Source organism: Ovis aries, chromosome X, assembly GCF_016772045.2.
Source record: "Ovis aries strain OAR_USU_Benz2616 breed Rambouillet chromosome X, ARS-UI_Ramb_v3.0, whole genome shotgun sequence".
In the NCBI taxonomy this organism is placed as follows: domain Eukaryota; kingdom Metazoa; phylum Chordata; class Mammalia; order Artiodactyla; family Bovidae; genus Ovis; species Ovis aries.
Window position 1 is genome coordinate 100,247,949 of NC_056080.1, and position 25,299 is coordinate 100,273,247.

Sequence of the window (25,299 nt, forward strand, 5' to 3'; positions counted from 1 at the left end):
TAAAGCCTAGAAAGAACAAAGGAAATTCTGATTCTCTTACGGTTCTTCAGGAGTTTCCCTGATATCACTGAAACTAATGGTGCTTGCATAATGGAGGCGAGTGCTTCTCATTAACTACAGGAACTCTCATTGGATTCTCTTTATTTTTATCTCATTGCTTTTGTCCATTCACTTCCTTTGGTCTAGTGCACCCAAATGGATGATCTAACAAATGTGCTCCAGACAAATACCAACAAGGTTGCGGGATTTAAGAAATGAGCGGGGATAACAGACGTCAGGGCATGCAAACTGGGAACGAAAAAACGTGGAAATCACGTGTTTCTTTTTTCTCTTGAAAACCGGCCCAAACTCCTCCAGAAAGATGATGCTCCAGTGTCTCCAAAGGATTGGTTCTTTTCAAAATCCGGCGCCAGGTTCCCGGGACCAATGCAGAGGAGAAAAGCACCCTGCTCCCTGGAAACGCTCCTCCCCTTTGAAGGAAGTTTGCGGGGCGGGGCTCGCACGCATGCTCCGTGCCCGCAGGCCCATTGGCGCCGCTTGTGGGCGCATGCGCAGGACCCAGTGGGTGCCCGGACGCGGAAGACCTGGCTTTGCTGAGGTTCCCGCTTCGGCAGCGTGGGAGGAGTGAAAGGCTGCAGGTTGTAGATATTGGTCTTGGCCCCGAGGGGTTCCCCCAGGCCATTAGAACCCAAGAAAGGAAAAGCAGGCACAGCGGCGGCGGCTGGCCAAACCCCCGACCTGTCTTCCAGGCAGGGAGGGGGTGGCGAGGAGGGGGAGCAGCTCGGATAGCAGGGCTGAGGAGCCTCCGGAACCGGGTCACGGACCATGAAGGGCTGGACCGGCTCCCCAAGCATGGGGAGCTGGAGCCGCCGAGGCCGCCCGGCCGGGCCCTGCCCGACTGTCAGCTCCTCGGTGCTAGTGCTGCCCCGGCAGCTCGGGTATCTGTAGCGCGGCCCCGCTTGAGGTCGTTGGCCAAAAGAGCAGCATGAGTTCCCCTGCTGCCTAGTTTCCACACCCCTCCCTTGTCTTCTCCCTCGTCCTGTCTCCTCTTTCCCAAACCCCGTCCTTCTCTCCCTCGCTCCCGTGCTCCTCTTTTCCCTCCACCCTGCCCTCCTCCTTTCCCTCTACCTCCTCTCCCCTTTCTGTCCCCCTCCTTTACCCTCTTTGTCTTCCTGCTTTTCCTTCTATCCTTTTCCCCTCCCTCTTGCTCTTTCCCCCTCTCTCTTCCTTTATTCTGTCACCCACCACCACCACCTCTCCATCCTCCTCCCCTCCCTCACTCTCAGCCTCCCTTCATCATCCTCATCCTCTTTCCCTCCTCCTTCTTTCCAGCTTTTCTCCGCCCCCGCCCCCGCCCCCGCCCCCAAGCCTCCGCCCCTTAGCCCCCGCCCCCAGCTGCCAGTCCCCAGCAGCTCAGTCCTGCAGTGAGAGTCTTGGGAGTCCTTAGCTAAGCACCAGGAGCAGAGCACTGTCCGCGTGCTGCATGCAAGCCTCCGACATGGCTCAGGAGAAAATGGAGCTGGACTTTGAGCCTGACACATCTGATGGGGGCACCCTCAGGAGATCCAACAGCGCTCCCTTGATCCATGGGCTCAGGTGAGGACGGTTGGGGAGGATGGAGTGCAGGGTTCAGGAGCTCCTCGACCCGCTGCAAGCAGTCTTCCTTTCCTCCAGTGAGAGTTGGAGCTCATATGAGTTCACCACGCTGAGGGGGTGGGGACTTGTCTGCTTGACAGTGACTTGGGTCCCAAGGTGGAGTGAAAGTTTGACCCTAAACTCTGGGCAGTGTGGGGAAAATGGGACTCTCTCTACCTGTGGCTCTGTTGGCCCCTCTCAAAGGAACTACAACAGGCTTCTGGCTCTTCTAACAGGTTGCTTGCCCTGCCTAATTTACACCACTGAATGTCAGACTGAAGCCCCTGGAACTAGGATTGCAACTTGACACCTGTCTCTAAGAGCTGCTATTTCTAAGCTTAGTTTAGGAACCCTGGCGTTAACAGAGGTTTACTTCGATAAATCACAGTTTATCTAATAACTTGTAATTAAATGCCACATTCATGTCCTATTAAGTGATTCAGATTTGTCATAATGTTTTCAGATCCTAAAAATGCCTGAAACACATTCCAGTCAATAAAAAAATGAAGGGTGGCATGTAGCTTAGGTAAGTGAAAGTGCAGGTTTTCAAAAACAATAGAAAGAATCGACTCTTGAATTTTAGTGGTAGGTTCTTGTGTTTTCCTGCCAGTAAGTCACCAGAGGGTCTATTTTAAGGCGGACTCTTGTGATAGTGAAGGTTAAGTTGGCAGACCTCTTGAGCCTATTACATTTCACTTTTGTAATTAGACAATTCATTTTAAAGCCAATTTGTGAGACCCTGTAGAAATGGAATGACTCCAAAAAAGGAGGATGGAAGTAGAATTAGCCAAAACACTAATCAAGCACAGTGAAGGCAAAGAGAAAGGTAATCCTTGTCTATCAAACTGATTATGATATCCTTATTTTGGGGAAAAAGCAGACTTACCTTTTGTCTTTTATTATATTTCAACATTGAGGGAATGGTGAAGTGACTCTTTGCTTTCCTAATTGTGTCCTCAGCTCTACATTAATTTTTGATACTATAAAAATAAATTGGTATTTTTTGGAATCTTGTAAGCCGGCAGTTGTTGGGGACTGGGGAGATCCTGTTGACCTGCATTTAGACTGTTGCTGCTTTTTTGCTTCATGATTTAAGTAATTATTTGAAAGTAGCATGATGTGACAGGAGAAAGAGTGAGGTGACCAGGCCTAGTCCCAATTTTCTCCCTAACTGGCTATGATTAGGAATGAGTCACTTAGCCTTTCTGAGTCTCTGTTTTCTAATTCAAAATTTCAGAGAGCTGGATTAGGTGATCTCCACCATCCAGGTGATCTCTACCATCCACCAAGCCCAATCCAGTTCGGCCTTGAAAATCCTTCTTCACCTCTTGTCCTGGGCATGGGACTCTGCTCAGGACTGCAAGGGTGACCAAAACACCTCTCCCAAGGGGTTTAAAACACATGCACACTTGCCTTTAATAAAAGGTGAAGTTGGTGTCTCAAGAAGCATCTGGTTTCCCATTGTACTCTTTGGGTGCAAAGAGGGGAATGATAGCATTAGGTCTGTGGAATGAATATAGGCTTGTGGAGGGTCTGACATCTGAGATGGCTATTGAAGGATAGGAAGGGTTTTGACAGAGAGTGGTGGGAGGGAGGGCATTTGAGGCAGAAGAGGCAATGTGAGCAAATCTCTAGGTCTGTTGATGTAGTTGAAAAGCAGGGTTACAGAGTAGCACAGGTGTTTAGGGCAACGGGGAGATGTGCTGATAGGGTTCCTACTGGGCACGAGGGCTCCCCAGCTCTACTCACGTGACAGCACACGTAGGCAGTAACGTTTACAGGTAGATCCTCTGGGGTAAACAGATGAGGCTACTGGTGTCTGGTGGTAACTGGTTTGGGGGCGTGAATTCTGACCAGAAGGAACTGGAGGCAACCAGTCTGGAGCTCCGCCCCATACCTCTTCTAGCTGTCCCCCAGCCCAGAGGAGACTAGTATCTCAGCCAGCCTCTCTTCCACAGCACACCACTGGGGACTTTCTGCAGAGGACAGTGAGGAGTTGAGGGGCCATCGAAGACTTCAGTGTTAACCAGAGAACTGGCATTCATACAGCCGAAGGATATCTTATATGAGAAGACATAAATCATTTTATTTTTTACTTTCCAGTGACCTTTCACAGGTTTTTCAACCTTACACGTTTAGAGCTCGGAGGAATAGTACAACTGTCATGAGCCGTCACAACTTGGTAAGTATAGGAGTAAGTATCCTTAGTGGTTGGGATTGGAGGCGACACTTTCAAATGTTGGTTTTTTTTGAAGTGGTGTGCTAGGCACCACTGCTTATGAAAGAAACAAATGATTTTACCTGTCTTGTTTACTGCTTATGCCGTGGCCATTTTCAGTTTTTGGTGCAAAAAGGAAATCTGGTTAAAAATTTTTCTTGACTGTGGGACTTGGTATTTTTAAACACTGTTCATTGTTTTTTGTCAATACTTGCATCATGGTTGTGAGGTAAGAAAGTGTTAGTCGCTCAGTCGTGTCCAACTCTTTGCGACCCCATGGACTGTAGCCCACCGGGCTCCTCTGTCCATGGAATTTTCCAGGAAGAATACTGGAGTGGGTTGCCATTTCTTTCTCTAGGCAGTCTTCCCAACCCAGGGATCAAACCCTGGTCCCCTGCATTGCAGGAGGATTCTTTACCATCTGAGCCACCAGGGAAGCTCAGGGGTAAGTCAGGATTAACTTCTAATTATATCTGAGAATAGGTCTTTATTTGTCCTAGGATGCAAAAATCATGTATATGGTAGCAGAGTATTTATTTTTGTTGGACAGAGCTATCTATTTAAAGTAAAGTCTACTTGAAAATGCTTGTATTTGCATTCCCAGTAGAGGTGCTGATGGTGACTGGTCTATATAGCCAGAGCCATCACGGATCACCTTTTTAGTTGGTCGTGGTGGGAGAAATTATGAAGAGGTTTTTATATAGTAGCCTTTCACATGTGGAGTCCACTTATCCAGTAATTGCAGTGCCCCGGAAGGTATGAAGTGTAAGCAAATAGGCCTCTAAATGGCTGAACCAGATTTCCATAGTCTGTGCACAAAGGTTCATCATTTTATTTATAGGAGAGGCTCTCTGACCTCTGAATCATCTAAAATTTATGCACAATTATAATAAGCTTCGAACTCAGTAGTGTGTGAGAAACAGCAAATCGGAAGTAGTACATTTGGGTTAAAGGTGTATTAGCAGCTGCTAGCAAGGGAGGAGAGGGGAAGACTGAAAAGCAGATAGAGGTTTTTACAGAATTAGTCTGTGGCTTAGTATTAGAGCTGAGAGCCTGTTGATAGACCCTGAGGGTGTCACTGGCATCAAACTGTAAAATAATTGATATTCCTACAATATCTGGGTCATTAACCTTTTCTGAAATTGTAGTAATACTTACACTTATATGGTATTTTACATGTTACAGAGTACTTTCACACATTTAATTCTCATAGCAACCCCTATGAAGTAGGCAGGGCAAAAGATGTTTTTCCCAATTAAAAGAGGCGGCAGCTAAGACTCAGCCGATCAAAGTGACTTGCTCCGAATAAGTGGCAGAGCTGGGGTTAGACTAGACATCTTCCAGTGCTATTCTGTTTGGTAAAATCTGTTTAAGAAAGGGACGGAGGATAGAACACTTTTAAGATTCCCAGCTAAAGTGTCTACAGATACTTCAAGGGGGAAATGATAGCTCTCTGGAGGTTTGGTTTCCTGCACCTTCTTCCCTGAGGATACTAGAAAATAGAACTACTCGTTTTTGCTGTGTATGTGAAAAATCATTCTACATGTTCTACAGCTGTGTTCCTGATATCAATAGCATAGCAAAGAAGCGAAAATGATTTTGCCCCTCTGCACTTCACTTGGCTATTTTCTAAGATGTGAAGATTCTTAGCATCTAAGATTCTTAGATGATTTGGGGCTCATCTCACTAATAGCCTTCCTTCTGGCTGCGCTAAAATGCGTGAGTTTGCTGAAGGGATGTGTGGATGCACTCTTCTTTATTGATCCCTATGCTCTCTTCACTCTTTCCCCTTCTCCTCTCTGGTTTTCTGGTTTAGGACACCTTCCCCAGCACCCTTTGGCTACTTTTTTCATAATATTGATTACACCATATGTATTATGTCACCACAAGCTCTACAGATCTTAATATACTTACCTATGTCCCATCTTGGCTCAGACGGTAAAGCATCTGTCTACAATGTGGGAGATCTGGATTTTTTTTTTTCATATGTACTCTTATTTTTTAATTTATTTTATTTTATTTTTTTATTTTTTTATTTTTTTAATTTTAAAATCTTTAATTCTTACATGTGTTCCCAAACATGCACCCCCCCACCACCTCCCTCCCCATAACATCTCTGTGGGTCATCCCCATGCACCAGCCCCAAGCATGCTGTATCCTGCGTCAGACATAGACTGGCGATTCAGTTCTTACATGATAGTATACATGTTAGACATTAAAACTGTGGTTTCGACTCACTGAGAGACCTGGATTTGAGCCCTGGGTTGGGAAGATCCCCTGGCGAAGGAAATGGCCATCCACTCCAGTACTATTTGCCTAGAAAATCCCATGGACAGAGGAGCCTGGTAGGCTACAGCCTATGGGGTCACAAAGAGTCAGATACCACTGAGTGACTTCACTTTCACTTTTCATGTGCCATCTTAACCTGCACAAAGTGAGGTATTGCAGACTGAAATGGAAAGAGGTGCGGTTGGGGGGCTGATGAAAGAGACATGCAGAAGTAGGATCTGATTTGCTGATTAGATAGAAAGGCAGAGGGAAGGTGTACTCAGAGTGACTGATATTTTATTTCTTGGTGACCATGTTTCTTCTTGCCTTTATTCCAGATAGGAATTGAGAGGAATTAGACATTTGAAGGGCAAACAGTACATTCTTCCCTGGAGTGTTGGGTTCAAGGAGTGTTGGGTCCAAAGCAATATTCAAAATCTTCTCAAAAATGGCAGTCCTCCTGTCTCACCTCCTTGCACTTTCAGCAGACGACCTGAGCCTTTTCACTTTGCAGAGATGGCAGACACTTCTCTTAGATAACCAGTGACCTTCTTCTCCTGGGAGTCTTGCCCTTCACATGGGGGACTTTCTGCTAACGGTTGGGAAGTTGTTGGACTCCCCTGGACCTTTGCTCAGTCTGTTGTCTCTGCTCTATCTTGTGTCCTCTGTCCCTTCCTTGCTGGCTCTTTCCCTCCTGCCTTCTCCCAACTCACACATCCCGTATCTGGAAAACAAGCCTCTTTCTTCATAGGTCTGTCTTTGCCTTTTTCCCTTCCTCTCTCCGAGTTTTTTCAAAGCTTAATCCACACTCAGTTCAGTTCAGTTCAGTCACGTCTGACTCTTTGTGACCCCGTGAATCGCAGCACGCCAGGCCTCCCTGTCCATCACCAACTCCCGGAGTTCACTCAAACTCGTGTCCACCGAGTCGGTGATGCCATCCAGCCATCTCATCCTCTGTCGTCCCTTCTCCTCCTGCCCCCAATCCCTCCCAGCATCAGGGTCTTTTCCAATAAGTCAACTCTTCTCATGAGGTGGCCAAAGTATTGGAGTTTCAGCTTTAGCATCAGTCCTTCCAATGGACACCCAGGACTGATCTCCTTCAGAATGGACTGGTTGGATCTCCTTGCAGTCCAAGGGACTCTCAAGAGTCTTCTCCAACACCACAGTTCAAAAGCATCAATTCTTCAGTGCTCAGCTTTCTTTATGGTCCAATTCTCACATCCATGCATGACCACTGGAAAACCATAGCCTTGACAGATGGACCTTTGTTGGCAAAGTAATGTATCTGCCTTTTAATATGCTATCTAGGTTGGTCATAACTTTCCTTCCAAGGATTAAGACACTCAACTACCTCTAATTCCTTGCCAACAATTCATCCAGTTTATAATCTCAAGACACTTATCACAACTCCATTCAAAAACCATCCTGTAAAATCCCCCAGCACCCACTTGACCACCAGTGTCAGGGACCTCTTTTCTGGTCCCACTTGAGCTCTTTGCTCTATTTCACACCATTAACTGCCACTTCCTTGAGGTTCTTGGCTTTTTCCTCAGCCCATCCATTGCTCTCATTGCTGGTACCAGACACAGCTCTGCTGTTCTCTGTCCCTCTTCTGGGTCGACTTTCTAGTCCTGTCTCAAACTGACGAGTTGTGTAGGATGTAGACCTACCATCTAAACTGGTGACTTTCTCTGCAGTCAGCTTCTGGCAGTCCTTTGGCTTTCCTGATTATTTTGCTGCCTTTGGGGTTTGTTTTGTTCCCCGATGGACCCGTTCATGCTCTCTGCCCTACTGTCCTGATAGAGTCTTGCCTGCCTTATTTACTGGCCCTGTAGTTTAGCATTTTTTTCAAATGGCCTTATCAAGAGTTCACCAACAAACATGTATTACTTTCGTAATGGAAAAGAAATACTTGTGAAAAGAATTTTACTGGTAAAATTTTTCTCTTTTTAAAGCCTAGGAGAGGAAGAAATAAAAGAAAGGGGTGGGAAATGAAGGGATCTCTTTTGAGGTAAAATCTTATTTCAGTGGATAACTAAAAAATTTTACCTGAATTAGCTTCTGCCTAAAACACTTAGTTTTTTAGTTTATCACTCCTTTATAATACTTGCCACAGTTCAGTTCAGTTCAGTTCAGTCACTCAGTCGTGTCTGACTCTTTGCGACCCCATGAATAGCAGCATGCCAGGCCTCCCTGTCCATCACCAACTCCCGGAGTTCACTAGTATTGTTTAAAGTTTTGATAGGATAGGGGCTCTTGTAGCAGGATAATTGTCGTATTTCGCTTTATAGTATTACAGATTCATTCACCTTTCATCATCCCCCTGCTGTTAAGATGTTAGTATGAATTTTACTTCACATTTCATGATCAGATCATGATGGTTTTTGAAGGAACATATTTTGGTACCCAAATCATTTCGTCTTTGTGTTATTAGAAAATGATCTAAAGGAAAGCAACAGTTATCTTTAAAATGTACCTTGCCTCTACACTGATTTTTTTTCCTGAACTAGTAAGCTTTGTGGTGATAGCATTAATGATCAAATTTTAGAATTGACTTAGATCATGCAAGTAAAATCTCCTTATTGCAGTTTTTTAAAGTGTTTCAGTAAACATTAACTGTAAATAAAATATTATTGTTGTTGTTCAGTTGCTGTGTTCAACTCTTTGCAACCCCATGGACAGTAGCACACCAGGCTCCTCTGTCCTCCACTATCTCTCAGAGTTTGTTCAAATTAGACAAAATATTTTATTGGGCTTATTTGCTCATCTTCCTCCATTGGTGCATTGGTAATAAAAATGAATAGAATCAGGGTTTTTGCTTTCCCCTCATACAGAGTTCCTTATTTTAGTTAAGTGGGGTAATGGCTATTTCTAAGACCTGGAGTCTTTTTTTACATAAATGTACACAGCTCTGCATTCATTTGGGAAAAATGTTAAAGTCAGTGCCTGTCTAGCGACAGATGGTGCTTTGAGGTTGGACACCTGGTGTACTTTCTAAAGACTGAATGTACTGCTTCTCTAGTGCATTAATGTTCAGTGATTTAAAGAGCTCGATTTCTCAGAAGAATATGAGAAATTATCTAGGAAGAGGTTGTACACTGGCACTGACAGCAGACCACAGCTTTGTGGTTCAAAAAATAGTAAATGTTGACTTTTTCTTTCCAGTTGCTGTCAACCTCACCTAATCGGATTCCTAGCAGCAGACTGCATCAAATCAAAAGGGTAAATTTTACTTACTGGCTCAGATCTGTAATTTTCTGCATTTTGCATTTTGATTTTATCTTCACCTTGCAGAATTAGGTATTAAAAGTGAGTCAGGCTGCCACTCTGGTTAGTTATAGACAGGTTAAAATTCTTCTGAGTGGGCAGATAAAATACAGATGTGGCATGGGTGACAATCTTAGAATGTCAGTCCTGCTGTACTCTGATGATGTCAAATGAAGTAGAAAAGTCCTTTTCGTTTCCTTGGAAATAGAGAACTGTGTGGATAAATATTCTGTTTTCAGCACATGTTTGTCTTTGTAGGAGGAAGGCATGGACATAATGAACAGAGAAACTGCGCACGAAAGGTTAGTGCTTCACAAGAACAGGGTGTGGCCTAAGGTATGTCTTGTTTACAAGCTCTGATGGCTGTTCATTTTTGTCTGTTTTAGAGAAGTGCAAACTGCAATGCAGATAAGCCAGTCATGGGATGAGAGCTTGAGCCTGGTAAAGTTTTCACATATCTGCTTGTTTTTTTAATTTTCTAGAGCCCACTGTATTATTTATTGGCTTCATTCACTTTTGGCCCTCCTGTCTCCAAATCTGAATTCAGCATTTGTTCTCTGCTTTCCCACCAGAATATGAAATTACAACTTTTAGGAGTGTATATCTGTAAAAGCGTAGGTGTGTTTGTGTAGTAAAGAACAGTGATGTGTTGACTTGTGAATTATGAGGAAATAACACTTTCTTTTTACAGAGTGATAGTGATTTTGACAAGCAGGAGAAATTATATTCTCCTAAAAGGATTGACTTCATTCCTGTTTCTCCGGCACCATCACCCACCAGAGGATTTGGAAAGGTAGGTTCACTGATGAGATATTAACTCTCTTTCACACATTGAGCTGATCACTTTCTAAAATGCACAATACACAAACACAAATCACCTAATTTTTGATGAATTCAATGACTGGAAGGAAAATTAATTGAAGTCTATGGTAGTAATTTGAGAAAAAAATCTGTTACTCTATCTATCCATCCATCTGTTCTCTCATAAACATATATGAGAGACAGGTAAGTAGTTCTAAAATGTTTTTGTCATTTTGAGAAGAATCTTTTGAAAACTGGAACACTAGAACTATTTTAATATATGTTTTTTCCTAGCAATGTTTTTCACCATCCTTGCAGATGTTTGTGAGCAGCAGTGGGCTACCACCAAGTCCCGTTCCTAGCCCAAGACGCTTTTCCACGTAAGTAAACCTGCTTTTTCAATGTGGATGAAAGGCTGTTCATTAAATTTGTCTCTCTGGTGAACTTTTTCTTCAGCATTTTATTATGGAAATTTCAAACAGCAAAGCTGGAAGAATTTCACAGTGAGCGTCTATATACCTACCACCTATATATTCAACTGTTAACATTTTACCATATTTAATTTTTGAGACATAGTGCCAGTTTATGTTTAGTTTACATTTCACGCATATGGAAATGTATTCTTTATAAAAGTAAGGAAAAAAATGTTAGGCCAGTCAAAATCCCAAATAACTTATTTATAAGATTTATCTTTAAAAAACAACAACTGTTGTGGATATTTTGTCTTAGGAAATGAGTTTTTAAAAATGGCTTAAAATGCCATGTTATTCCAGATTGTCATATGCCAGGTCAGATCATGTATTGGCATTTCAATTACTCAGCCTACAACACAGATATTGTCCATTTCTCCCTATATGGCTATAAACTGTATTGATTTGCCAAAAGTACTTACTGTTATCCTGTTTGTTCTTTAAAGCAGGAGAAGCCAGAGTCCAATCAAGTGCATTAGGCCCAGTGTTCTTGCTCCTCTTAAAAGAAAAGGTATGCCTCACCCTTCTGCTGTTAAACATAGTCCAGCTTGAATTACAAATTAACAGTTTCTGTCTGAAATTAGTTCAAAGCTTAACTCCTTTTTTCTAAAGAAATAGTGCAATGTTCTTTTCCAATGTATGCTTTAGTGATTCTAAATTCTGGGAATTAGTTGTTTGATACCGTCTGTATTTTTTTTACACTTCATAACTGAGTCTTATTCATGTATTCATATAATCAATACATGTTTGAGAAATTTCGCCTCTCAGCAATCTGAATATAAAAGAAATATGTTGATATGTTGCAGAAGTATGTGTTAATGTCATAGCAAATAAGTCCATACACATACTGTATGCTCAAATATAAGCCACCACCAAATGACAGCTTGCCAAACAGAACAGCCTCCCATTCAAGTCTCTGTAGGGTTTTTGATAATAGAGTGCTCTGTGTGTGTGGTTTATAAGAAATACACTTTCTTTTTTTCTTCTTTTAATTTATGCTTTAATTGAAGTCTAGTTGATTTACAGTGTGTTAATTTCTGCTGTACAGCAAAGTGATTCAGTTATACACATACATATATTCTTTTTTATGTTCTTTTCCATTATGGTTTATTCCAGGATATTGAATGTAGTTCTCTGTGCTATACAGTAGGACCTTGTTGTTTATCCATTCTATATGTAATGGTTTGCATCTACCAACCCCAAACTCCCAAGGGGTGCTCTTTTAATTACATTATTTTAAACCACAAAGCACTAAATGAAAATGATCTCACTCAGTGCTAGTTTTAGATGCTTATAGAGGGCACCCAATGGAGTCTATTTAAAGAAAGGCAAAGAAATTTAACACGAGTTTAGTCGTTATTCCTGGGGATATAACAACATGATTGCAAGTGTTGGATGTCATTTTAAATGAAAGTTTTAATGATAATTCTAAAAAAGCAATTTAGTAAGTTTTTGTGTGTGTGTGCAGATCACCTTCAGGGCTAGTAAACAAATCAACTCTTCTAATGTTAGGTAAAGTGATACTTGGGGCTTTGGTGAAAACTTTCCAATAGTAGTATCATACACAGATTCAAAAGTGCTATATTTCAGACAACTTAAAATTAAAGATGGTGTGCTCTGGGGAATAGATGATACAGTGACAGGATTTGTATTTAGTGAATAGATTTTACTTTATAAATAAATAGTCTTTTTCCTTAATGCTGCAAGGAATTATTTACAGTCCTAAGAACCTTCTCAGGAGCTATGATGTGAAAGTAAAGCTTAGAAATTAAAGCTAGTATTGTTAGTAGTATTAATTTTAAATATATTATAGGAAGTTGGTGGAGCTTAATATGGTTGTTCCATTTCAAAGCTATTCCAAAATATACCAGCAGATGGAGGGATTCTTTGCTCAAAAGGGCTAAAGTCTTTTGCTAATGAAGTGTTAAAAGCCTGGCAGCAGCTTTGAAAAGCTGCATATTAAAGCATGGAAAAAAGCAAATGAAAATATAACCTTTCTTGAATTTCAGTAATTTTCAGGATAGCTCCAGAGGAAAGATAATATGAATTAATTAATAATATGGGGGAAAAATGAATGTTGTGTTTGTTCTTCCTTGATCTTTTTCCATCATAAGACTCTTGTAGAGGTTTAAGTTCATGGTTGCTAATTTCCTAATGGAGTATAGATAAGCCCATTAATTAAATTGTCTTTAATGTTTGATTTTAAAGCTCAGATAAAGAGCTTTGAAACCAAGGTGTGTATGTGTTTTAAATCATAGCTTATTTGGAAAGGAGCTTTTTCTGTCTAATTTAGAGTTGTTAGTCTTTGGTCTCCCACGGCAAAATGTTAAGTGTTTTTTCTTCCAGTGTAAAGTGTTTCTATCCGCAGTTCTGAGAAAATCTACAGGATTGAAGTAGCCAGTACAGCATTAATTTTGTGAACTAATTAATAATTGCTTTTAATTACACATGTGCTTTTAAACTTGTATATTTTCTAATCTTCATTTTCACTAAGTAGCCTAAAGCAATCTTTGATTTGTATGTTCTTTATCAGCCTGCATACTTTAGAGTCCATTTGACTTCATCTCAGGAAATGTTTTGATATTAAAATATATAACATCAAGAGTCTTTAGTAATCATCTAGCATAAATTGTTATTCACTGGGAGCTTCGGCTATTAGGGGATACTTTTTTTCTCTTGTGGTTAGTCTTGATTCATTTTGCCTAATGAAGTCAGTGTTTTACTCTTCTATTAAAGAAATTGACTGTGTGGACAGCATGGTATGTACAATAAATGAGAAGGTATTTTTAGGGCTGCTGACTTTTTAGTTGAGCTTATGTGGCAGTGTATTTCTTCTACATTAAAGCACATAGAAAAATAGCTTTCAAGTAACAGCCTGAAGTATTCTGATCTTTGGTCGCACAAAGATCACCCCATTTTAGCAGCAAGCCTGTATCTGTAAAGTCACATTATGGTAGTATCACCTCTTTCTGTTTTAGGTGAAATGGAGACTGAAAGCCAGCCCAAGAGGCTCTTCCAAGGCACCACCAATATGCTGTCTCCGGAGGCTGCACAATTGTCTGATCTCAGTTCATGGTAAAAAATGAAATAAAACCCCAAAGATATGAAGGGATGATGTATTTGAAAAGAACCACAGCAAAAGTATATTGGAATGATGTAAAATATATTCAACTTTTTATCCATGCTCCCTAGAGGTGAAATCTCCATGGAGGTATAGGCAGTGTAAGAAACTAGATTGTTTGAAAGTCAGTACTACCTTTGGAAGTGTGTGTACCTTTTTGACATCTTCACTTTCCTGCCTAGCTCCTGTTAGGTCAGCCTCTCGATAGTTGCTGTTGATCTCGGAATGTGTCGGTAGCTGGATGGCATGAGAAAGAGTTTCTGGGCTGTCCTGGGTAGTGTGCCTTGATTATAACTGCTCTGCCTGTATTTTGTATTGGATTGCCCAAAAAGTTCATTTGGGTTTTCCCACAAATTGAAACAAAGTTTTTGGCCAAGGCAATATTGTATCCTTTTAACTTAGCAGAGACCACCAGCATTTCTTAAGCAGGTCATTTTCTAAATAGCAACTATCTGTTGATATAAAATCTTTTTTGGATATTTTGGGGTATTCTGTCACAATCCTAAGGTTTCACTTAAATAGTAACATTTCCAGATTCCTATGGTCTGTTCACATAACGTCTTTTTTAGCTTGACTCATCTGAGTTTAGAAGTTTAGCTTAAGGCTCTTTAGTGTTTTTATGCAAAGTTAACTTCTTTTCCTGTACCCAAAGTTGAGCACTTGGATTCCAACCTGTATTGGGAGGAAGGGGAAGGGATTATAGCAGTGGCCAGGTGATATTTGGAAATCTTTGAGTACGTTTCCATCAACTTGTGTATATGTGTGTGTGTGTGTGCGCACACACACATGTGTATGTGTGTTAGTTGCTCAGTCATGTCTGATTCTTTGTGACCCCACGGACTATGGTAGCCCACCAGGCTCCTCTGTCCATGGAATTCTCTAGGTAAGAATACTGGAGTGGGTTGCCGTGCACTCCTCTAGGGGATCTTCCCAACCCAGGGATCAAACCCAGGTCTCTTGCATTGCAGGCGGATTCTTTACTGTCTGAGCCACCAGGGAAGCTCCTTTCCATCAACTTGCTGAGTACCTATGTTGTAGATGCAATTGTGTAGAGCCTTTCAGAACTTTTTGATTTGAGTTTTATGGCTAAGGATTTTTTAAAAAGAGTCCCAGAGGGCATTCACTTTAAAAAGAATGATGTCCTCTAAATGGAAGATGTATGTAAGCCACTTATAAGTTATACAGACTGACAATTATTGCTTTCCAATCACTTATTCATTGTTTTGTCTAAGATAACCCCTGCTTCTTGTTCACCAAGAAGTCACAGATTATTCTGGCTGATTTGACTCATTGATCAGTACTGTTCTAACCTTGGAACACATGCCTTTTAGATTGTTCTAGCTATTTTCAGCCCCACACTCTCTCTTCTCTCTCATCCCTGTCTGTCCTTGGTAGCTTAGTGTGCTAATTTTGGTATAGAGTGCCTTTCCAGGTATGTAGATGATTGCAAAGAGAAAACTTCAAAAGCTTGTTGAGAGGACTAGCAGGTGAAATTCTATACTGAGTGGAAACTGCGTATCACTTTTATGGTAAAGTAGGTTTTAATATAGGCACATGACATTATAAATAGATTTGCTTACCCAGTTACTAACCAAGTAACCAAGTTCATGTTAAAAGATAAGAAAGCATTCACCAAGTTAAAAACATACAGGGTGAGGTGATTTTTTTTTTCAGTATTGTCATACGGTGACTGTGCTCAATGCCATGAAATAGGTTCACACAAGTAAGGAAGGAAAAGAGAATGTATGTTATTTACCAAGGGTCCTCTCCTTTTGTTCAGATGTTTATTCCTCTGAGTAGCACAATCTAAGCTGTCTATGATGGTGACTGCTGTGAGGCTTCTGTGTTTGTTTGGCTGTACCACAGGGCTTGTATGATTTTAGTTCTCTGACCCGGGATTGAACCCAGGCTGCAGCAGTGAAGGCCCAGAATTCTAACCACTAGGCTACCATGGAACTCCTGTGAGGCTTCTGTTTCTATTGCTACCACCTCTGTCCTCTGGACGTGTGACTGGCTGTGGGAGTCTTGGGAACATCAGCACTCTTGCTCTGTAAACACAAAAAGTACTGCCTCTGGATGCCTGTTTTCCTTTATTAACTGACTTTGTTAGAATGTCAAAGAATAATGTACAGGCAAAAGGGAGAAGATAAAAAAGAGATAACATAGCAGATCATTCACAGCTAAAGAATAAGGAGTGGAACAGGCTGTTCCTAGAATATCCATCTATAGAACTAAGATTTTTAAAGAACAATGCACAATGCTGTATTTTATTAATGCCTACCTATATAACACAAACATAAATAAGTGACAATGATAGTAAAAAAATTTAACTGCAAAGTAAATGAGCATATTTGGGACTAATAAGAATATTAATGAAAACAGACCCAATACAATTTTGCTACAGGGAATAGTAGTAGAAAATTTCTGGTTAATAGACTGTCATAAATTTGGAGTAATCAAATTATCTAAAACAGTAAAAAAAAAAAGTGTCGCCTCACATTGGAGAGGTTTGCTTTATTCATGGCTACTCATAAAGTGCTAATAAGCCAACATACAGCTCATGCAATTTTTTCAAAGAAATTTAATACTCAAAATTCATAAAACTCAGTGTCAAAGATATTAAGGTAATTAAACTTTCCAAATGGTGTTTTTAGTAAGTTTGTAGCATCTGGACTTCTGAGGATATGAAAGCTGACAATTGCACTAAGACTTCTGGAACACCTTGTATACTGGGATTGCCGACATTTATGTCGATAGTTAAGAGAATTTTAAAATGAGTTATTCATATGTAAAAATTAGATTCTGCTTTTGCAGAAAATTTTTTATTCCTGTCTCTTAAAAGGAGTTTCATTGATCAGACATATTCTTAGAAATGAGGACAGAGACAGGAACTAACTGTGTTCTTGTTTCTGCTGCCAAGGATAACAATCTACTTGATAGCTAAAGGAAACCATTCTTATACATTTTAGGGAAGAAATGGTATCAGATTATTAGTAGGTATTATCTCAACATTTTAGTCATTATAGTTTGTTCCCTGCCCCATTCCACAAAGAAAAGATAGGTTTTAAAACTTTAAAGTTTATATACTAGTAATGATCTGTAAAATTTTACACTTTTGAAGTATAAATTAAATGAGAAGTTTGAGTATGGACCTATATGGTATATTTATTTATTTATTTATTTTTAATTTTTTTTTTTTTTTTTTTTTTACTTTACAACACTGTATTGGTTTTGCCATACATTGACATGAATCTGCCACGGGTGTACATGAGTTCCCAATCCTGAACCCCCCTCCCACCACCCTCCCCATATGTACTTTTTACTAAAGATTCTGTAGTCTTTGCCGACCAAATCTGGGGAACTTTGCCCACCACAAGGCAAGGATTATGTCATTTTGCATTTAGTCCTTATGAACATCAAAGAGTTTGACTGTACCTCGGAAGTACACCTTTGCATGGTGCTTTGATTCTTTTTGCATGCTGGGGACTCTTGTTCTGCTCCTCATTCTTTTGAGAATAAAACTGTCTGTGGCATGCTGTGTAAAATAAAGGCATTTTCAGAGCTGCTAACCATGTAGTGAAGATTATGTGATACTCTGTTTCTCCTACAAAAAGGAAAACGTCTCCCATGAAATTTCTTGCCCAGTGCTTTAGTGTTAACATGACTGCTGACTTACCTCTATGATTTTTTAAAAAAATATTTTTCATTAGATTTATCTTAGTAATTTTTGACAGTATTTTTAATGTTCTATGTGTCATGGCAAGAAAATTTTAACGTGAAAATATGGCATGTGCAAAGAATAAGTTTTAATTGTAATTTGATGATAGAAACGTTTACATTATACTTGAAGATTGTTTATGTGAGTAGCTTAGACTTCTGTGCTGATACTTTTTATTTGGGGTGTTTAAAGAGTATTTTTAATTAAAAATGTTTTTTTCCCATTTTACTGAGTATTACTCATATACAGCACTGTATACATATGTTTAAGGTGTACAGTATAATGATGTGGCTTACATACATCATGAAATCATGACCACGGTAGGTTTAGTGAACATCCATCATCTCCTATAGATACAAAATTAAAGAAAGAGAAAAAGAAATTTTTCCTTTTGATGAGAGCTCTTAGGATTTGACTCACAACAACTTTTATTTGTAACATACAGCAGTGTTAGTCATCTTTATTATGTTGTACATTACATCCCTATGTGCTGATATTTTTAAACTCCTGTCCCCAAAGTGACAGTGGAAATGATCATATTTAAATGATCTTAAAAATATAGAGGTTATATAGCAAGATAATGCTGGGTCTTCATGACGTAAGCTAGTAGAGACCAGAGAACATATACTATGGACCAGGTTAACCCCCACCAAGGGGTCAGGGGCTGCCCTGTAGTCTTACTTTATGCTAAAATCTGTGCTGGGCTTGATGGGCTATGGCTGATTTCTGACACATTTACCTACCTGCCATTCGTCTCACAGAATCCAGTTTACTGACTGGTCAAGGTTCAGAGTGGTTCAGCCAGATGGATAGTAGCATGAGTCACACTGGACAACCCAGTTTTGTTGTTACTTTATCATTGAATGCTTTGATGATTCCCTTAGCTTTTTCACTTTCTTCCTTAGCTTTTCCCCTTTCTCCCTTAGCTTTTTTAGACAGAGAGCACTACTTTAACAGTCATAAATATTTTTGGTGGTATGGTTCAAATAGTGTCTCAATTTGTATAGTCAGTGGCTGGAATGAATTAGTTTATTTTTGTTTCACGTATTCTTATATCCAATTTGAATTATTTAGGTCCTTTGCTTTCCTGCCGTTGTTTGGCTTTGGGCCATTAGTCTAAGGCTCATTAGCACCTCCACCAGAGCTTAAACTGGGGAATAAAAAGAGAAATTTAAATTGGACCATACATTTTGCTTCTGAAGCCCTAGTAGAAGGTTTAACAGCAGACACTGAAAATCACTTTTGTACAGTGATCTCTTTGTGGCTTGCAAAATCACATAAGCCTTGCTTGTGAATATATTAATAATGTGTAACCTGTGACCTATAGCCACTGCTTCTAGGACCATGTATAGTAGTGCCAGGCTACTTAGAAGAGAAACTGGATTTTAGTTTAGTGAAAATATCTGGTTAAAGGTTTACCAGGCTCTGAATCTAAGTTGCACTGTAGACAAAATGCAAGTATGCTATTCTTTGTCAGTGAAACATAATTATATATGTTTATACTTAATACCAGAGAAGAAATTCCTAAAACTAATATATGAAGTGAAATGTTCAGACTCTTTTTTTTGTAAACGTCCCCGTTACCTTATTTCTTTAAGGTAATCAACAGTGTCAGAAGACCAGATTTCACAGCATGAGTCATGTTCTGTGTTTTTGAATGAGTACAGATTCACCAGGCAAGCAGGTTTTATTGCAAATGGAATCTTTTAACCCAGGGCACACCATCAGTCTGCTTAGAATAAGAAAGTGTTTATATTCAGATTATCTGCTTGGTGGCCAAATGTTAATCCAAGCCTGTTTCTTCCTGCCAACTAGCAGAGAGCGTGTCCTTCGGCTTCCCAGCCAATATGTGCTTTAGGAAAGTAAATTCATTTTAATATTAGTCTAGGCAAAATGCTGCAGGAGGAAAAATCACATATGTTCCAAAGGCAAATATAAAGGTCTTTTGATTTTCCAGTGTCTTAGATTATCTGTGCAACTTTTTTCAGTACTTTGAATAATTTCATATTTTAGACCCGTTTTGCCGTTTGGTTGAAAAAAATACTAGAGCCAGCTAAATTTTCCAAACTTCTTACTTAAAAGTGGTATTATTAATGATGCATTTGACAGCAGTAAGCATAGAGTAGGAGGACTGTGGAATATACTGTTTCCATTTTTATTTTTACTTTTCCAAAGGCTATTTGTATTCTGTTTCCACCTGAAAACAATCCACAAGCAATAGAAAAAAAGGACATTTTGAAGGAAACTAGAAGAGTAGAGAAACTGGGTTAGGGAAAGTTACATTTTATTAAGGGTGGTACAGAGCCCAGAAACTTCCAAATGAACCATAGGTTATTTAACAATGGAAATATATTAATTTGGAAATTTATAGAAACATTACTATTAAGGTCATAATGCTTAGTCTCAGAGCAATTAGATCAGGATGGGCAAAGGAGCTAGTGATCAAACTTAAACTAGAATCCATACTTGCTGATTCACAATTCCTTCTCCAATCCTTTGCTTTGTTTCCTTTTCAAAAATAAAAAAGTATGGGAATTCCCTAGTGGTCAAGAGGTTAGGACTGTGCTCTCACTGCCAAGGGCCTGGGTTCAATTCCTGGTCAGGGAACTAAGATCCCACAAACCTCGTGGCAGGGGCAAAAGTTAAAAAAGTAAAAAGTATGTCTGTGTAGATCCTAAAACTGCCTGACTCCCTCGCCAGCTTTCTCTCATCATGTTCTTGCTCGTTGTGCTGTAGCAACAGTATCCTGCTTTTGGCTCCTAGGCATACCCATGCTTCTTCCCCAACTTTACCCAGTTAATGCCTACTCATCTTTCAGACGACTGCTCAAATTTCACTTTGAGGGAGCCTCATTTCTCCGTATTCCTCCAAATTAGATCTGGTCACCCATGTTATATACTCTAGGAACCCCTTGCATCTTTTCCTGCTTTGATCACAAATTCGAATTATATATTTATTAGTATGGTTATTTAAGTGTGCATCTCCTGTACTATACTATAAATTAGTGCAGGCAGGGATCATGTGTGTCTTATATCCCTTTTTATTTCTAATATCTAGCATACATTCTGCACTTGGCAGGTACTCAGTAACTATTAGAAGAAGTGAATTGAGTGAATTCAGGCCAAATCTAGAGCATAGAGATTACATGTTGGATTGATAGGAGTCACAGCTAGGAGGGCAGCCTGAGGTCAGATTGTGAGGGCTGTGAATTGTGGCTGCTAAAGTCTGAAGCTGGATTCATGACGCAGGTGAGCTTGATTGTTGGGACACATGGTCGCCTGGACCGGATGGGTCAGGTATCCCCAGACTGGGTTCTGGAGGCTCTTGATGCCCAGAACAGGAGTCTTAATGGAAGGAGAGGAGCAGAAGCCAGTTATCAGGATGAAAGGGGCAAATAGTCTGTGAGGGTACCCATGTAAATGCTTGACTGGATGGTAACTGAAGGAATTAAAGAAAGGAGCCTTTTAGGAATAGGGGGGAGACGTTTGCATTTTGAAAGCGAGAGGAAAGGAAATAGTCTAAGAAACTCATAAAATCAGAAGAACATAAAAGGCAAATGATGGAGGAGAGTAGGAAAAAAAATGTGTCTTTGAATCTAGGACCTCTTGGGAGCGGGGAAGTGTCAAAATCCAGAGCAGTTGAAAGATGGTTCGGGAATGGAGGGACAGTGAAGCAGTATACTTGCTAGAATACTTCCAGCAGTCCAGGGTACCTCCAAGAGTAACCATTCCTGTTACTCGAAGGCTGATAGAAAGGTAAGAATATTAATATAAAGATAAAAATAATTTTAAAAAGAAATACAAGGGTAGAAATCTCTTGAACTGAAGGTAGGGGAACTCCCTCACAGAAACCATGACACATCCAGAGGAACATTTACTGGTACATCGGACCTTCCAGTGCCTCCAGGAGAGCACCCAAACAATAAAGAGCCTTGAGTGTCTGACTCGGGCTGTGACGTTGTCCTCTCTCAGGTATCTGAACATAGGACATTCTGTAGTTTTGCTGTTGCTTTTATGCTTTTTATGATTTACCAGTGCTGTACTGACCCATGAGTTCTTGAAACCATGTCGTTGCATGTTATGTTTGCCTTTACCCTGATAGATGCATCTGCTTATAATTCTTTTTGCTTTGTCCTCAGTTCAGATATTTTGGATGGCAGTAATAGCGGCAGTGGCTTGTCCTCAGAATCGCTGGCTAAAGGCAGCACAACCGCAGACGCTCCAGTAGCATGCTCCAATTCATGCTCTCCGTTCATCTTGATGGATGATCTCTCACCCAAGTGACTTACCCATTTCTGATTCAGTGTTCTAACTGCTGTTTCCTGCATAATATATTCAGGGAGGAACGCAGAGAACTTTGATCCATAATGAGGATTAAAGTGTTACTGATCTAAACCACTTTAATGCCGTTATGTTTTGGCACCACTTTTCTCTAAAGTTTGATTTTACAAGTGTAGTAACCTTACTTATGTTTCTTTACGCTGATCTCATTTTGAGCTAGTAATGAAATCTCAAATACTCATTTTTGATTGCTTAGAGTATGTATATATATATATATATATAAAATTTCTCAGTGCTTCAAAGAGCACCTATTTTAGAGTCTATAGTTTAAGGAAAGCACTAATATGTATTTTCGATAATGGTTCTTTTCCCCAGCAGTGACATGACAGCTGGAGTTGATCAGAAATTCTCTTGCTTGAGAGATTTTTGTTGTTGTTGTTCTCTTTGACTACATAAGTCTCAAATCTCTTTACCTCACAATATTAGATTAATTGCTTTTGATGATATTAAATTTTTATTTTTCTGCATCAGCTTAAAGTACATTATTTTGTTTCCCTTTCCTGTTTGACCCGCTTCCTTGCCATTTCTCACAGAGGGGGAAAAAACATGTCGTTGCTCTCATTACTATCCATATCGCTTCTTTGCTATTGGAGTATAGGATGTGAGGATTGATTATAGTGCTGAGAATGTAAACAGACTTACAGGATGCTGGATTTAGTCACCACAGCTTCTTATGACTTATCTACCCCAGTTGATATTGCTATCCTCAAACCTGTTGCCCTAAGGAATATATAAAATATTGTTAATGTTTCTAGGTGGTGTTTTCAAGGAGAAGAAATTCCTGCCTTGACCAGATGTGTGGAGCATCTACAAATGAATGAATAATGTTATTTACATACAAACCACTATGTAGAAAAGCATACATGGAGCTTGACAGCTTGTCTCTGGTGGTGTAAGGAGGCCTGAAGGGCCTTGGCGTTCAATGTTGTGCTGTTATAAGCTATTTATCATAAGGTAGGCTAGAAAAGGGGCTTTATGTGTCTGATTGCTACATATTGATTCTATTGCTGCTTCTTTCTGACTACTTTTTTGTCATTAGAGTCGTTTGTTTTTGTCGTGTGGTGAGTGGTCCTGTTGACTGTATTTTGATTGTTGTGTTGCCACCAGAATCCGAATCCAGTTCAATAAAAGGTCAAGGAAGCTTTTAGGAGCTACCAAAGTCAGTGTCATTGTGCATTCTGTTTTTAAGAAGCTGTTTGGGCTGTCAACAGTGTACATGATAGTAAATGTGCAGTACCATAAGTTATTTAACATTTAAAAGAGGAGAATCGCGATAGAGCTGTTTTAAAAACCTGAGTGTAATCTATTGCTGTTTTATTTATTATTTAAAACTGTGCAGAATGTCTGTAGATTGCTTACAGTGTTCAGACACCGTGGTTGGGTTGTCGGTATTTGACATGCAAATTTGCCTGCTAGGACCATAATATTCCATTTTTAAATGAATGTAAGAAATGAAAACTACTGCATTTGTGTCTTTTGAAGGCAAAGATCCTTGAATTTTAAAGGAAGATGATGTACTTTGAGGGTGCTCACAGACTAATAATACCGTAGGGCTCGAAGGGAAGCCTGTTCTCTCTGAATTATAAGAAACCATCACTTAGCTTGCAGTAAGTAATTTTGTTACAGCATCAGCTGTGTTGTTTATTTTAAATTGTGATAACCACCATCATGGCCATTAATGGCTTTATCTCTCATATTGGCTTTCACCTGTGCAAAATCCATAATCCTTCAAACTTAACATGAATGTATGTATTATGAAGATTGTTCTCTAGGATGCCATTTTAAAGAAAAATTACTTCAATGGTATGCAGTATGTTTATTCTGTTTATGAAAGAACCATGTTAAGAGTTTCTGCCTATATAATACTGAGAGATGGTTTTCTCCTATAGGATATTTATCCACCTTCTCTCTACTGTCTTCTTTGCCTTAAGGGACACTTTTAGCCATCATTTTTTGGCTCTAATTTAGGACTCTTGAGACGTAACCTTTAGAATGTAATGATATTTAAATTTGTTTCTGAAATTCTGTGGTGGGGTAGACTTGGGATAGGAAAATGAAATTAATTGTTCCACTGGTTTGAGAACTAGGAAGGAAGATGATTCACTTTACTATTTAAGCCAAGGTTCATTTTTATCATTTAAAGTGACTAGAAAGTTAAGTTTCTGCAGGGATTGTTTTGGAATAAATAAGAGATAGAGATGCTAGCCTTCAGATGAGCTTTGGTGACAGTACTTTATTTTTATATATAGTCTAATATTTGGAAAGTCATCATTGTTATAAAGTAAAATTCTCTCTTCCTATTCTAATACTATATCATGTTTCAAGCTTCTATTTGAAAACAAGTATAAGAGATGACATGATAAGAAAATTTAATAGATGCTCTTTTTGCTTGATTGACTTATATAATCACTGTGTTTCATGATAACTGCTTTTGGAATAATAATAAGTTTTGTGAAATGCTGACCTTGTGTATATCTTAGAATGCAAAATTAATAAATTGTGTACACATGCATAAAATTCTGTAAAATTTTTAGCCTATTTCTTTTATTCTTACTATTCTCTGCCTCCATATCCCAATATTGTGTTCTCTGTGTGTGATTGCAGAGAAATTTGTAATAAAAGGATATCAAGAATACAAAAGAACTAATAGCTGTTTTGAAATTTGGGCTGTTTCCCAAAACAAAGAGAAACCTCTCCACATAATCTGTCAAATTTTCAAGAGCATTTTGTAGAATTTGACAATTTAGAAGGCTCTTGCCAAGGCCACACATATTTCTTACTTGTTTTGGATTTATTTTATCTTATGTTTTTTTTACATATTCATAAGACTCTGCATTGTTTTTGGAACAAGACTGGGGGTGGGAAGACAGGCGAAAAAATAAAAGCCTTTCATGCATGACTCGGGTTTTAAACACTCAATTTTCTTTTCAGTATTTAAAAAATATTAATATATAAAATATTTTATTTCACATTTAGAGAAAAGCTGCAAGAGTATCCCAAAGAACTCCAATATATTTTTCATCCAGATTGCTTGGTTGTTGATATTTAACCACATTAGTTTTTATTCCTCACACTTTATGTATGTGTGTGTGTCATACATTTTTTTCTGAACCATTTGAGAATATTATAGACAGGATACCCCATTACTCTTAAGTGCTTCAGTGTAAATTTTCTGAAGATGAGGACATTCTATGTAATCACATTGTACTTTCAAAATCATGGCATTAGCCTTGATACAAAACTATCCCACTTAGTGTATAGACCCTGTTCATATTTTGCCTTTGGGCCCAGTAAGGCTCTTTTAGCGAGGAAAAAAGTTTTCTTCTGGCCTAGGATTCAACCGAGGGTTATGTGTTACACTTGGTCATTATGTGTCTTTAGTCTCCCTCAATCTGTAAGTCCCCCAGTCTTTCCTTGTCTTTTGTGATCCTTATAGTTTTGAGAAGTACTGGCCAGTTATT

At 39.4% G+C, this 25,299-nt stretch overlaps 1 protein-coding gene and 2 non-coding genes across 10 annotated transcripts; all 3 read left to right on the plus strand.

The window, feature by feature from the left end:
- Positions 1 to 553: 553 nt before the first annotated feature.
- Positions 554 to 24,355, plus strand: PABIR2 (PABIR family member 2). Of its 8 annotated transcripts, none has more exons than XM_012107295.4 (11): positions 554 to 938; positions 1,459 to 1,596; positions 3,739 to 3,817; positions 9,287 to 9,343; positions 9,647 to 9,690; positions 9,775 to 9,829; positions 10,080 to 10,181; positions 10,484 to 10,569; positions 11,106 to 11,170; positions 13,638 to 13,734; positions 21,637 to 24,355. In XM_012107295.4, the coding sequence occupies exons 1-11, from the start codon at positions 826 to 828 to the stop codon at positions 21,779 to 21,781; spliced, it is 981 nt and encodes a 326-aa protein (XP_011962685.2). In that variant the 5' UTR covers positions 554 to 825; the 3' UTR covers positions 21,782 to 24,355. The 8 variants fall into 8 exon arrangements, with proteins under 8 accessions (XP_011962685.2, XP_027818749.1, XP_027818746.1 ...); XM_027962948.2 differs by having other exon boundaries at positions 22,594 to 24,355; XM_027962945.2 differs by having other exon boundaries at positions 11,109 to 11,170.
- On the plus strand, positions 13,412 to 13,501 carry LOC114111847 (small nucleolar RNA U109). Its single transcript, XR_003587584.1, has one exon. It is a non-coding gene; the product is annotated as a small nucleolar RNA U109 (small nucleolar RNA).
- LOC114111846 (small nucleolar RNA U109) lies at positions 17,253 to 17,392 on the plus strand. Its single transcript, XR_003587583.1, has one exon. It is a non-coding gene; the product is annotated as a small nucleolar RNA U109 (small nucleolar RNA).
- Positions 24,356 to 25,299: the final 944 nt, after the last annotated feature.

What these genes read in the sequence shown, in the direction of transcription:
- PABIR2 (XM_012107295.4), top strand. Translation starts at nt 826, where the DNA reads ATGAAGGGCTGGACCGGCTCCCCAAGCATGGGGAGCTGGAGCCGCCGA. An exon ending in TCATGAGCCGTCACAACTTG is followed by an intron (nt 3,818 to 9,286) that starts GTAAGTATAGGA and finishes TTTTCTTTCCAG; the next exon opens with TTGCTGTCAACCTCACCTAA. An exon ending in AGCCCAAGACGCTTTTCCAC is followed by an intron (nt 10,570 to 11,105) that starts GTAAGTAAACCT and finishes TGTTCTTTAAAG; the next exon opens with CAGGAGAAGCCAGAGTCCAA.